General features: G+C 33.3%; 1 protein-coding gene across 1 annotated transcript in view; it reads left to right on the forward strand.

Annotated features, from left to right (window-relative positions):
- Positions 1-13,423, forward strand: part of EYS (eyes shut homolog) — a 702,981-nt gene that overhangs the window by 67,850 nt on the left and 621,708 nt on the right. Inside the window, exons 7-8 of the mRNA XM_059842660.1 lie at positions 9,463-9,567; positions 9,828-9,967. Of these exons, the coding sequence (XP_059698643.1) occupies positions 9,463-9,567; positions 9,828-9,967 (245 nt within the window). The remainder of the gene's footprint in view (positions 1-9,462; positions 9,568-9,827; positions 9,968-13,423) is intronic.

Genomic DNA, 13,423 nt, shown 5'->3' on the forward strand with positions numbered 1-13,423 from the left:
TTTACTCATTTAGAGTAAAAATTACAAGTTTTTTGCTTTTTTTTCCTCTGTAGATAGTTTGTAAGTCTCTTATTGAGAACATCACTGCATCATTCATTCCTATTCCCAAATATATACATCTGCTGTTAGTGAGAAGGGAAACTGTAGCTTTTTCTAAACATTCAGAGAGGTAGCTGGATAGATAGTGAACATTCAAATAGCTATATATCACCCTGCAAAAACCATCATATCATCAACAGGAAGCATGAATGATGTAGGCCTTTTATGCAAATACAGTAAAAAAGTCTTCTGAACAAGCTGAAGTGCTTAAAAAAGATAATTTACTATAATAACCATAGAGACATTATTTTCTGTTTCTCAGCTGAACCTGTATTTACTCAGCCAAGTACACAATTTCAGATCTTGCCAAGGTACAAGAACTGTCAACAGCATTATAAATCACCTATCACACTAATGGGTTTAAAACATGACAAGGTGGGCAGTGTAGATATAATTATAGTATGTTTAAAAATATATAATGCATTGGAAAGATGAATAATGCTGTAGTGTAGATCTAGTGACTGTTTTCATTAAAAAGGTGATCTCTGTAACTCTGTTTCAATTCTTTAAAGGACCTCAGACTTACATCTTTTAGGTTTGAATATCAAATTTCCTCTTTAAAGTATGATAATCAGGCAAATCCTATATTGCTTCCTTATTCTCAGACACGATGTATACCATCATTAGCTGGCATAGCCTACTGTATCTCCACTGACACTGAAATAATGTTAATCTATGATCCAAATAATCTAGACTTTCTGAGGCTATATTTCAACCTTTGTGCTCAGTAGTTGTTCCTCCTATTAAAACAAAAATAAAACAACCCAAATGCATTCTGTTGAAATATTATATACAATACCACTTTGTTAAAGACTTAAAGCATAACTTCAGCTGTGTTAATGTCTCATAATGTATATTTCTCTTGCCAAATAAGCAGACTTAGGCACTTCAACAACTATCTTTTGTTTTTGTTTTGTTTATCTGGGTTTTTCAACCTGAATCAAATCAGAAACTTACATTCAGCAACAACTTCTACACTTTAGTCCTCACTCTAGGACTCTTTAAATTGCTCAGGTTTACTTTTTCTGTAATATACTTGCCTCCATTTCTATTTACTGAGATATCTCACATTACACGTGTTCCTTCAAAATATTTGACTTCTTTAGATTTGTTTTCATTATACCTTTCTCCTCGGCATCTGTCATTTGTGTAAACTCTGTATAGGAGGTTTAATTTACATTTCAGATCAGAACAATTCAGATAAGAACATAAAATAATATTGAATTTACATCAGAGTGCTGCATCCAGTCCTATAGCCCTCAGCACAGGAAGGACATGGAGCCAGTACAGAGGACTGAAACAATTCTCCTATGAGGACAGGCTAAGAAGGTTGGGATTGTTCAGCTTGTAGAAAAGAATCTCTAAACACCTTATTGTGGCGTTTCAATACTGCAGCTTAAAAAAAAAGAAAAAAAAATAGGAGGAGCTTTTTACAAGGGTCTGTAGCAATGAGAAGGGGTAATGACTTTAAATTGAAGGAAAATTAATTTACACTACATATAAGGAAGGAATTTTTCAGAATGAGAGTTGTGAAACACTGGACCAGGTCTCCCAGAGATGTGATAGATGTCCCATTTCTGGAAGCACTCAAGGGCAAATTGGAGCAACCTGAGTTAAAGATGTCCCTGCTCATTGCAGGAGGCTTTGACAAAATGATCTTTAAAGGTCTCTTCCAACTCAATCTATTCTATTATCCCATGATCAATCTTTATGTTACCCACTCAAATTTGGATTGTTGCCTCAGTGCATTGACATTTATCTTTACCCCAGGCTCATAAACTATTATCTTACTCTCAATCAAGAATCCTTGTATCTAAATAATTAGACCAAATTTTCCAAGGAATGTTTTCTAAAACTTAAAAAATTCCACCTCCTCTCTGGAACCCAAGAGTGATGTTCAAGTGTCTTCCAGAGAACAGAGGGCCCTGCAAGTATGGTGCTTTTTTATACAGGCTAGGTAGGAGGCTCTTTCTGTAATCTGCCCTCTCTTCTGGGTGTCTCTGTGAATGTTCTGTATTATTTCATATTTCACTTAGGATGAGTGAAAAAGGATCAGGCTATATGAAATTTCTATGTTCCAGGCATGAAAATTGTTTTGCATATTCTCCTAGTAACCTGTTGTAGTTTTTATATGAACCAGATTTTTTAATGAGACATATAAAGGACACTTTGACCAACAACAAAACAATGAAAGAAACAAAACCTCAACAAGAGAATCAGAGACTCTTTGAAAGAAAGGTCTGCAGAAGACTTTGCCAAGAGATTAATCTTTATGACCAGATTTCCATCTAAATCCTGAATGCAGCTAAGGGAAAGGACAGATAATCTATTAAATGGTCAAAAGTCTAATTGTATGTTCCAGAATAATGAGTTCATTTAGGAGCCAAGGTTATTAAAATACATCTCAAACAAATTTAAAGACATTCTGTAAAAAGTAACTCAGCTAAAGACTGTGCTTAACCAATAGCTGCAGAAGGACTTTCAGAAAGGACTGTTCCAAAGTGTCCTTAAATTATTAGTTGCATTCTCAACCAGGAGAGGTAAAATTTTAACTGCATATTTAACATTTGACTGTGTATAATTCATGCAGTAGTAGAAAACTGCACTAAGTCATAAGCTGACTGTAGTCAGTGGAAGTCTTTCTGATCTTTTCAAAAAGCTTTAAATTCAGCTCCATGTAAATAAATTATGATAGCTGGTGAATTTTCGGAATAAGCATAATAATGTTTACTTGAACTGGAAAATGTTCCTATTATGGTTTGTATCCCCTCAGTCTATGAAGCTGGGACAGTACCTAATGAACCTAGGTGTTTTACTTTGGCTGCTTTAGCTATTGGGCATGTATGTCTTTATGTTGGAAAGGTTGTGTTGCTTTCCCAAAAAAGGAAATAGTTTTCTAGAACATTGGCCCATGATATGGTGTAAATTTGCCTAACCACTTACACCTAATCAAAATGTAATCAGACTTAGTGCATGATGAATTCCAGTCTTGGAATTGTTATCTCCAACCCCAATAAATTCTTGTTTCTCATGAGCTAATTGAAAATATCTCCTTTATATAATAATTAGAAAAGCTGTGTCATCACAAAATTATTATTGCATTGTCTTGGGTTTACCTTATTTAATTTCCTTCTCTCAGAAAAATAACTCTTCACAGGGATTTGTGAAACACCATCCTAAAATGGAGATACAAAGGAATTTTGGTTGCAAAACACCAGAAAAAATATATTTAAACCTGAAAATTTCAACAAAATTAATATTTTTAGATTATTTTTCAAATACCACTATTCCTTCTGGTCACTTTGATTTTTTAAGATTTTCTAAGCCTTTTGAAGTTGACATTCTTGTAGACAACTTTCTCACACACTTTCTGTAAATAACACATTGTTTTGCATTCTTTTATGGAAGAAGAGAAATTTGATAGACTGTTAGTTTGTCCAGTGTCATTGGAGAGGTGGCACTGTCAGCCTGCAATCCACTGTCACTTTTAGAAAACTATAAGTGTTAGAGTCAGAAAATAAACTTCTCTTTTTGCTCTTCACCTTGAGAGCAGCGGTGTGCGCCTGTGTTCTTTCGTGTTCCATAGCAACACTTCTGATGCCAGTTGACATTTCAGATGGCTGTATCATTTTTAATTTTTTTTTCATTAAATGCAGGTATATGGTAGTGATAATGAATGAGCAATTTCAGTATGATGTGCATTAAAAATCTAAAATTTAATAATTTAATCTAAACAAGTTGGCTAGATTACATCTATAGTTGGTGAGCATTTTCCAGTTTGATGTTTCCTCAACCCACTATATCAAAAATGCTTCCACCAATGAGAACAATGACATGATCCTTTCTTTAATGTTTAGCTGTAGATAAAATATTTTTTTTATCAGTATACAATTATATTTTGTTCTAAGAAGACTGAAAACCCCCACATATTACTCTTAAATAAATCTTCATTTATGCTAACTAGTTTATAAAGAGGGTTTTCTATAGTCAAAACCAAGTCATTTAAGATTGATTATTCAACTGTCAGGCAGAACTTTGAACACCTACATGTGTGAATGTCAGATCAGTTTTTCATTTCTGTTATTTTTAAATTCTTTTCTCATTCACTCAAATTATTTTACTGAGAAAACCACAAAGATCTATCACTATACCTAGATTTATCTGCCTGCACAGTTCTACACAGGTCCAAGGGAAAATAAGGAAATATTCGGAATCCGTGGAAACCTATCTAATGGTTCCAATAAATATTACTGTAAGTGGATTTATTGTATTTGAAAATAAGTAAATAAAAGTAAAGTTCTGGGAAGTGGAATAAAACACATAAGTTTTATGTGCTTTCAATGTCTGCACCAGGCTTGTCACTTTTTGATCACTTTGGGATACATGGAAAGAGCTGAGAATTTTAGAGGACTCCACTCATATGACACTTTTTGGGCTGATTTCAGGATGAGACAAATTATACAACAGGAGTGGAATTTTTCATGACCTATAATGCAACAGCATGCATGTAAAAGCCAACATTTCAGAGAGTGAACCTTAACTGCCCATGCTCTGCCAAAGAGGATATTTTTGGAAGTTCCTACTAGTTTCTTGGTTTGAATGGTTGAAAAGTAATGGTCCTGTGATTATTTCAGCATGTGCAAATGTATGTACAAATGCAATAAATCTAATTGGGTGTTACAACTACCTTCAAATTCAGGGAACCAAGAAATATATAAAATAATGGTCTTGAGTTGTAGCTTCAAAAAATTACTTTGGAAAAAAAAACATTAAAAAATAATTATGATACAATCCAGTACTTGTGCACTGAAGAGAAGTGTTATTTCAGGTATTCTTTTTGTTTGATAAGCTTATTACCATGCAACATAGGAAATTAAAAATGTTTACTGAAGATCATCTCTATACACTGTTTATTAGCACACTGGTTGCTAACATAGTTTCTGAAAAAAATAAAGAAGAATATTAAATTGAGAGTTGAAGTACAAAAATAGACTAGAGCAGACTACAAAAATAGACAAAAGAAGATCACTTAAAACTAAAAATATCTCTAACAATCATAAGAGCAGCCAAAGTTGGAGGGAATTCAAAATCTGTTTTATAGATTAAAATGTTTTGGTGAATTAAAAATGAAACGTACTAGAAATGCTGGCTTTACTATGCTATGCAATACAGAATGGAACTGTGAGTTAAATTCTTTTTAAGAACCCTCAGGGACAGGGACATATGTGATAAAGTCAGACTTAATTGTACATAAGCCTCTAAATTATTTTGTTTTGTTGAAAATATTTGTTATGTGCAGGGTAGAAGCACACCATATATGCACATAAAGCCAGAAATGTATTGATGATGTAACTGAAATATTAAAATTAATATAATTTTCAAGTCAAATCCAATTGCTGCAGAAAATGAGTGGAAATGCAGTTTCAGCATAATTTATAGTTTCTGTCCCTATTTATGTAATTATTCTCACCATTTTCCCTCCTCCTCCAGGTCTTAAGGTCAATGGTTTCATAGTGCTGCTGTTGGAAGCAGTGTTGCAGAATCTATATTCTTTCACTGGAAGGAATGTGACATTCATACTGGTGGTTTCTTCTTCATCTCCAGGATCCACTTGGGGTCATTTCTATTTGTCCACTTGCACATTTTTTTTCCATTGGACTGCAGTTCTATTTTAGATCTTAATTAACATTTTATGGTGGGTCTAAAGTATATTAAATAAAATTTCTTTGTGAGCCTTCAGATCAGTTTTGTCCAGCTAGAGGTCTTCATTCTTTTACTGGGCACTGCTGAGTTGCCTATTGTTATGGGGTCTCCCATCTCTGATCACTGCAGTGTTCCTCACGTCACATCCTATGTCTCTGTTCTCAAGGTCTCTTGTTATGGTACCAGCCCTGTATTTTTATTGCATTAGACTAGTAAATGCAATCAAACTCATAATATCTACTTGTTCTTATTTATTTAAATCCTTGGTTATTCCATATAAAGATAAAAAAACTAAAGCAAATCAGAAGAAAAACACTATTGTCGCAATTAGGCCAAGTAAAACATCACTGCAGGAAAGTCTGATGACCCTCAGTTCTTGCAAATTCAGTGCAAAGTTCATAGTCTATTACTAGAAAAGGCAGTGTTGTTCTGCCGGGCTATGGGGAAAAAAACCCTCAGATTACTTTTAGAATTTATATTGAATTTGCCACCCTTCTTTCTTCTGGTCCCAAAGTCCATTTAAAAGACTCCTCACTTTACTGATGTTTATTCAACAATGTCGCATTTCAGTGTTTTTAGAACTCATTGGTGAATTTTACCTGAATTAGGTTATTTGTGGTTATGTATTTCAATATACATATATAATATAAATATACAAGTTAATTTTCAGATACAGGCATAACTACACTAATTTATCTGTTTCTTAGCTGGCTGGTATGAGAGCTAGGCAGTTGTTTTAGCTAATCATAGACTCTAAACTAACCAATACACAGATGAGAAGCAAGGTATGTTCAAGTTTAGTGTGTTAATGCAATTAACGGTCTCATCCCACAGTACACAGACAGTGGAAGTTGGAAGCTGCATAAAAGGAACATAAAGAAATTCTGTGTGTGTGTATGGATGGAGTTAAAAAAGCTAAAGATAAGATGGAAATTAAAAGAGCAAGAATCAAGGAGGACAAGAACGTTTCCTTTAAATATAATGGTAGTAAAAGAAAATTAAGGAAAATAATTAAACAATTTAACTTTTAAGAACACATCCTTAGATGAATCATGTATAAGATCATTTACAAAAAAAACATAGTTCAACAGTAGTTAATAAGTAGTCTTGAATCAAATTTTTTCCCTCCTCCTAATGTTGTAAAATTTCCTTATTTTCCCCTTTCTTCCTTGGGCCTGCTGAACCTATTCCTGATAGAAGAATAACATGCTTAATTGTGCACAAAAATCTTGTTTGAGTTCTCTAAGTACTGCATTTCTCAATTACTCAGCCCTTACTCACTATGAAGTGATAATTAGGCATTAAAAGCTAAGTGGATTACTGTGGAGATCTCTCCTGATATCCATTTATCACTTAATCAGACTTTAATACCATAAATTATGCATTTCTCAGCAGTATTCAGATTCCAATAAATTCTGTAACAGTTTGAATTTACTAGGTTTTCTTGACCTCATTGTGGCAGGGAAAAGTCATAAAGTTTGCTTAAAGGATACAGCCACTATAAGAATTTCTGATTTACAGCAAAATAATTCTTGATGAATGTTGGGTTGCGCTAATATTTATTCATAAGGATTTCTTGCCAAGACAATCGCTTCCTCATGAATAAACATGCAAAAAATTGATCCAAAATACATATTGAGTTGAAGTTTTTTTCCCAGCTTTTTTTTTCCTCCTGATTTTGAATTTCAAACCTCATTAAGAAAAACAAAACAAATGAAACCCCGCAATTCCTACAAGATTGCAACTTTCTTAGCACATCCAGTAGCTTTGGGAATGAAAATCTCTATTTATGTCTTAGCATGCCTTTTTGCCAGCCACTATTACAGGAAAAATGGCTTTCTAAAAATATTCATTATGATGAAATCTTCCAAGAAATGCAGATACTTTGGGTTACCATTAGAGTCAATATGAACAGAGCAAATGAGAGTCTTGTATATTGAAGGTCAATTTGCCCATAGTTTTTCATGGAATATTACATATACTTATAATAAATAGCAAGAAATATTTATTTTCCTATTTTCCCATGTTCTCTATTATTACATGTTATTAAAAAAAATTTAACTCAGTAAGCATTATGAATTAGAGTAAAATACAATCTTGGTTGTTTAAAACTTGATAGATGTGTGTGATTTTTAACTGAGAACTGAAAGGACAGAATAAATGTTAAAAATCCTTAAAAAGACGCTGGTCAACCTCTATGTAAAAACATGAGATTGCACTTGTGGTTTAGCACCTGCTGGCCCAAATTAAAGATTTTTGGCCAACAAATCACAGCATATTCCTGCCTGAATTTACAGAAGTCCATAAGAAACAGTCTTTAGGTCTTAATTTGGGACTCCATTCCAGCATACTAAAAGTGAATGAAATTGGCAGAAAATACTGGAGAGACATAGTCATTTCTTACCAAATTTTATCCTATTAGTTTCCTGATGTCTCTAGCTTTAGATCAAAATGGACAGATGATTAAAAATTTTAAAACCATTTCATTATTTGAAGAATTTTTTTTTTTTTTGGTTTTTTTGACATATGAAGAATTTCAAAAAAAATACTAACTTCTGATTCAAAATTTTACAGGACATATTTTCTGATTTAAGAAATTATCTGCATTTCTTGTATATTCCTTCCAAACATTTTTCTTCTGTACAGTTCTTCTACGTTTTTTGCTCAAGCTATAAAGTAAAGTAACATTGATTGCAAACAAGTTGATAGTAAAAAAATCAGTAATTTATACCTATTGTATTTTCTGAAGTTTTCCTCTTCAAAATATCTCAGAACTCCTGCACCTTCTTCTACTTTTCTCAGGAGTAAATATTTTTCTCTCTTTTCTCTATTCTTTATATTTTCTAAATTTGTAAACTGCCCCCCCACCCTCCCCCTGCTCAAAATTCCTGCTGTAAAAATAGTAAATTAAAAAAAAATATAAAAATCAGGGAAAACAAAACAACTAACAAGGAAAAAACCAAGAATGTATGTAAAGAATTAATGAAATTGTTTTCAGTACTGAAAAGAATAAGCATAAAAAGTGAAAGTGCTTTGTTTTTGTCAAATCTGGTTACTTTTTAAGACTAATGGCAAACCTGATGGTCTTCCTTTTTGATTCATATCGCATTCCATGGAATCCATTTCTCTTCAGTACATTTTATTTTTTAAAATGTCCAGTTACAAGTTTAATTATTTCTTCCTGCTGGGCTAAAAGCAGTTTTCAGCTAAATGAGCAAGTTGTTTAGTGAATCACACTAAAGGTTACCTCAGATAAATGTGGAATAGCCTTTTCCCAGCCAAAACAGAGCTCAGAAAATACATAATGAAATACGTATATAATAGGAAATTTCCCGTTTCATTTGTTTCATCTAATTATTTCCAGGAAAATCCCCCCTCTTTAGCTCTATATCCCCTTCTGGATACATCCTAAATTTTTTCAACTGCTGAAAAAGTATTTTTGGTTTCACTATTTTTTTAAAACACTGAAATCTTTTTTTTAAATATGTATAAGTGGAGTGAAAAAGAGTCTGAAAACATACGCAAGATCTTTAACCAATATTCCAGAGATCTTATTTAAAGAAGGTTATCCTATCAATATTACTAATTCAAGTTATTGTGTTTTCTTAAGAACATGATATTAATTCCTAATCATTTTAGGACTTTTTTTTCCTATTTCAGGAGAATTCTGTGAGGTGCAAATTGACAACTGTGGTTCCAATTCATGTGAAAATGGAGGAACATGTATTGGATATGAAGATCATTTTAAGTGCAATTGCCCTATAGGTGAGCCATTGGTAATTTTTTCAAACAAAAAAAATAAAACTTCATCCAAATATTTATGTTAAGAAATAGTGACATAAAAATAGCACTTTATGTCAACAAATGCAGTGAACATTATTATGAAGAAAAGCACTTTTTCTCCTTGTTCACAAATAAAACTGCCAAATAACTCTACTAGAGTGGTGTTAACTGCTAACACCCTGAACAGACATAATGTCAATATTCTGAATGAACTGTGATTAAACATTCTCTTTGTGGTGCAGGTTTTGAAGGTGAAAGATGTGAACTCGATATTGATGCCTGCTTATTCAACAATATAAGCTGTGCCCCAGGAGCACTGTGTGTGGATAAATCTCACGGATTTAATTACACATGTTTATCACCATGTATTGGAAACACAGAGGTAGGATAAAGCTGTATATTCCCCCCAGCATTTTTTAGGAAGTCAAACAACTTATTCTAATAGCAGTGAGCTGATGAAGTCTCATTTTGCACGGGTTTCCTAAACAAAGCACTCATTCTTCATATATTCTCATGCTAATTTTCCTTTTTCCTGTGGAACATATGCATGCAAAGTGTACGACCTGACTATTCTGGTCACTATCCAACAAACCATGTAATGTCTGAGCTCTGCCTTTCTTGTTCTTTAAAGGTTTTGTTACTGATGTCTCCTCCTGTCTCCTACTTGCTGCTGCTGTATTCTCAAACTTGAAGAACTTTAGGCAAAATCTCTTTGTGAATTTTGGTATGTTTAAACGTTACCAGATTTAAGGCTGATAGTACAGCAATGGACAGAAAGAATTATAGAAGTTTCATTTCCATTACCAACAAAAATAAACTATATTCATCAACAAAAAGTCAGGACTAATTACACTTCAATGGGAAATGAAAATGCAGCTAGGAAAAAAATCTATATTTGCTTGCAAGTTACTCTGCAGTGCTCACAGCATATGGGAATGAAAACTACTTTTGCACTTTCAAAGTTTTGTAGTAGATATGTATTTTTTGTATCCTTCTCACAATCATTTATGACCTTTTAAATTACATTTGGGCAGAATTCATTCATATCAGGGTGGACTATGAGATTTTGGTATGGGTTAAACCAAAATACTGTTGCACTTTTTTATTTTGATAGTTATTTTAAAAGCTCTATACATAATGCTATATAGCCTACAAAACAAGTACACAAGGATGATAATGAGTAATTTAAAGGCTTTATTGATTCTTTATATTGAAATACATTAACCATAAAAATATACTATGCATGGTAGGCAACATATTTACAAAGAACAATCAATATTTATGTCACCTTGAAGTCATCAGTAGACACTTATCAGTGAACATGAAATATAGCACTGAAAAATGCACTGGCTCAAAGGTTTATCCTTAAATTGTTCAGCATCTGGTAAATTTTAACATTTTTATGATTTAGAGTGTCATACTGAGTGCAAATATATGGGCAAGTACATGGCATAGCATCATAATGGTGCAATCATCATTATGGCTAGTTAGCATGGGAAGTGATGGTGTGCCAAGGATGCTGACGGGAGCTAGTAAAACATTTTACTGTAATAGTCACTAAAAATCCCTCAGACATATTTAATTTATTCATACAGACTTTTCAAATGCAAGTATAAATGTCATATAGGAAAAAAAGTAATTATATATATATGTATCAATATACACTCATGGTATGATGTGCTTGATTTGGGCATAATGTGAATAATTAGTAAATTTTCTAATGGGAAAAAGAATAGAAAATAAAATAATGGATTTATATAACTGAGTTTTACCTGTTTTCTTAGCTTACAGATCATTAAAATGATTATAATTTCCTTCTTGGGAAAAACAAAAGGCTGTATTATTCAAACAAATATTTTAGTACCTTCCTGAAATACTGTGAGAAAGATTTTGAAATAAAGATTAGTATTAGTCAATAAATTTCATTATTCAGCATTTAATTCCTAATTCATTTGTTGTGGATAGAAAATAAGCATACATTTTTGCATCCTTTCATTTATTTACATTTTTTATGGTATCTCTGTTATGCTGAACTGCTTTACCTCTGTGTACTCAGCAAAATAGATTAAAAAGAATGCTACTATTTGTAATATTTTCCTATTGAACAAAAAATAGATGTAATTAATTGGGGGTCTTCTATCCCTGTATACATATATAATTATATTAATGCATTCGATTTTTTTTTTCCTTTCCCAGGCCAACAAGTAGTACAATACAGCTGTGTTTAATTTTTTTTTTTTTCAAACAAATATTTAAAAAAATAAGGTGACCATATTAAAATCGGATATCTTCCTTTAAAGTTTAAAATCTAATCTTAACTTTGTAATTAGGATAATGCTTGCTTGCTCTGGACCAAGGATTATAAAAGAACTCTAAATAAATCAAAATTTTGTCATCTTTAAATTAGTGACTTCACACATGACCAAATTTAACCACTTTGTGTTATAACGCCTTTTTTCCTGTATTCTACTCAGGTAGACATGAAAAGAAATAAAGAAAATATCTCATTTTTCAATCTGAATATTCAATGTATACTACAAATTTTAATATTTTTATTAACAGGAGCTCATAGAAAATTGATGGGATCACTCATAATAACAAATAGTTGTAGTGCAACATGATAGGCCTAAGTAACAGAATCACAGAACCGTAAAACAGCCCAGGTTGGAAGGGATCTCATAAGATCATCTAGTCCAACATTCTATGGAAAAGAAATCCTTGGTTAGATTATAAAGCACATTTTGAAAACCTCCAGTGATGGAGGCACCGCATCCCTGAATAGTTTACATACCTGTTTACATACACAAGAAAGTCCACCTGTAATCCAAATAGTCACAAATGAAGAGGCTTTCTAAGCTGTTCTGGGCTCCTCATTTCAAGAAAGATATTGAGTTGTCAGAGGGTGTCCAGAAAAAGGCAACAGAGCTGGTGAAGGGTCTGAAAAGCAAGTCTTATGTTGGGGGGGGGTGGATGGGGGTGGCAGCAGAGGCTTTTTAGGCTGGAGAGTCTCGGGGGAGACCTTCTCACTCTTTACAACTACATGAAAGGACGTTGTAGCCATGTGGGGTCTGCTGTCATTATATTACAAAGGTTCTATATTGCAAGAGTTTTGTACCTCCTTGATGTTTCTCATAGGCAGCTCCTCTAAGCACTGACTCTTCCTTCTTCTCACAGTAGCCAACTGGCACCAGTTCCCCCTAAATGAACCAATCCCCTGTTTTATAACACTCTTCTTCTTATTGGCTACAGCTATAGCCTGTTAAAGTCAGGCCTGTTCCTAATCCCTAATAATTGGGTCTGCTGCAGCTCCTTAAGTGTAAGATTATTTTCTATACTACCTTTATTTTCTTATATTGTATCCCTGTAAGGGGTTGGCTTCTTCTCCCAAGCAACCAGTGACAGGACAAGAGGACACAGCCTCAAGCTGTGCCAGAGGAGGTTAGGGTGGGATACCAAGAAGAATTTCTCCATGGAAAGGGCTGGTAAACTTTGGGCTCCACCACCTCCCTCTGCCCAGGGAGGTGGTGGATCTGCTGTCCCTGGAGGTGCTCAAGAAACAAGTGGATGTGAGACTTAATGTTACAGTTTAGCTGACATGGTGGAGTTTGATCAAGGGTCAGATTCAATGATCCTGAACATCTTTTTCAGCCTTAATTCTATGATTTTATGTGTGATTATTTTTAGTGGGTACAGCTAAATCTTGAGAATTTTATTGCTTCCCTTAAAACACCTATTTTTCAAGGTTCTGTCAGTAATCTTAGAAAATCATTGTTTTCTTTAGTTCTTACTATGAAAAATTCTAAAGTGCAACCATAAACTATGGGAACTGCAAGATGTT

The sequence above is a fragment of the Haemorhous mexicanus genome, chromosome 3 (genome assembly GCF_027477595.1).
Source record: "Haemorhous mexicanus isolate bHaeMex1 chromosome 3, bHaeMex1.pri, whole genome shotgun sequence".
In the NCBI taxonomy this organism is placed as follows: domain Eukaryota; kingdom Metazoa; phylum Chordata; class Aves; order Passeriformes; family Fringillidae; genus Haemorhous; species Haemorhous mexicanus.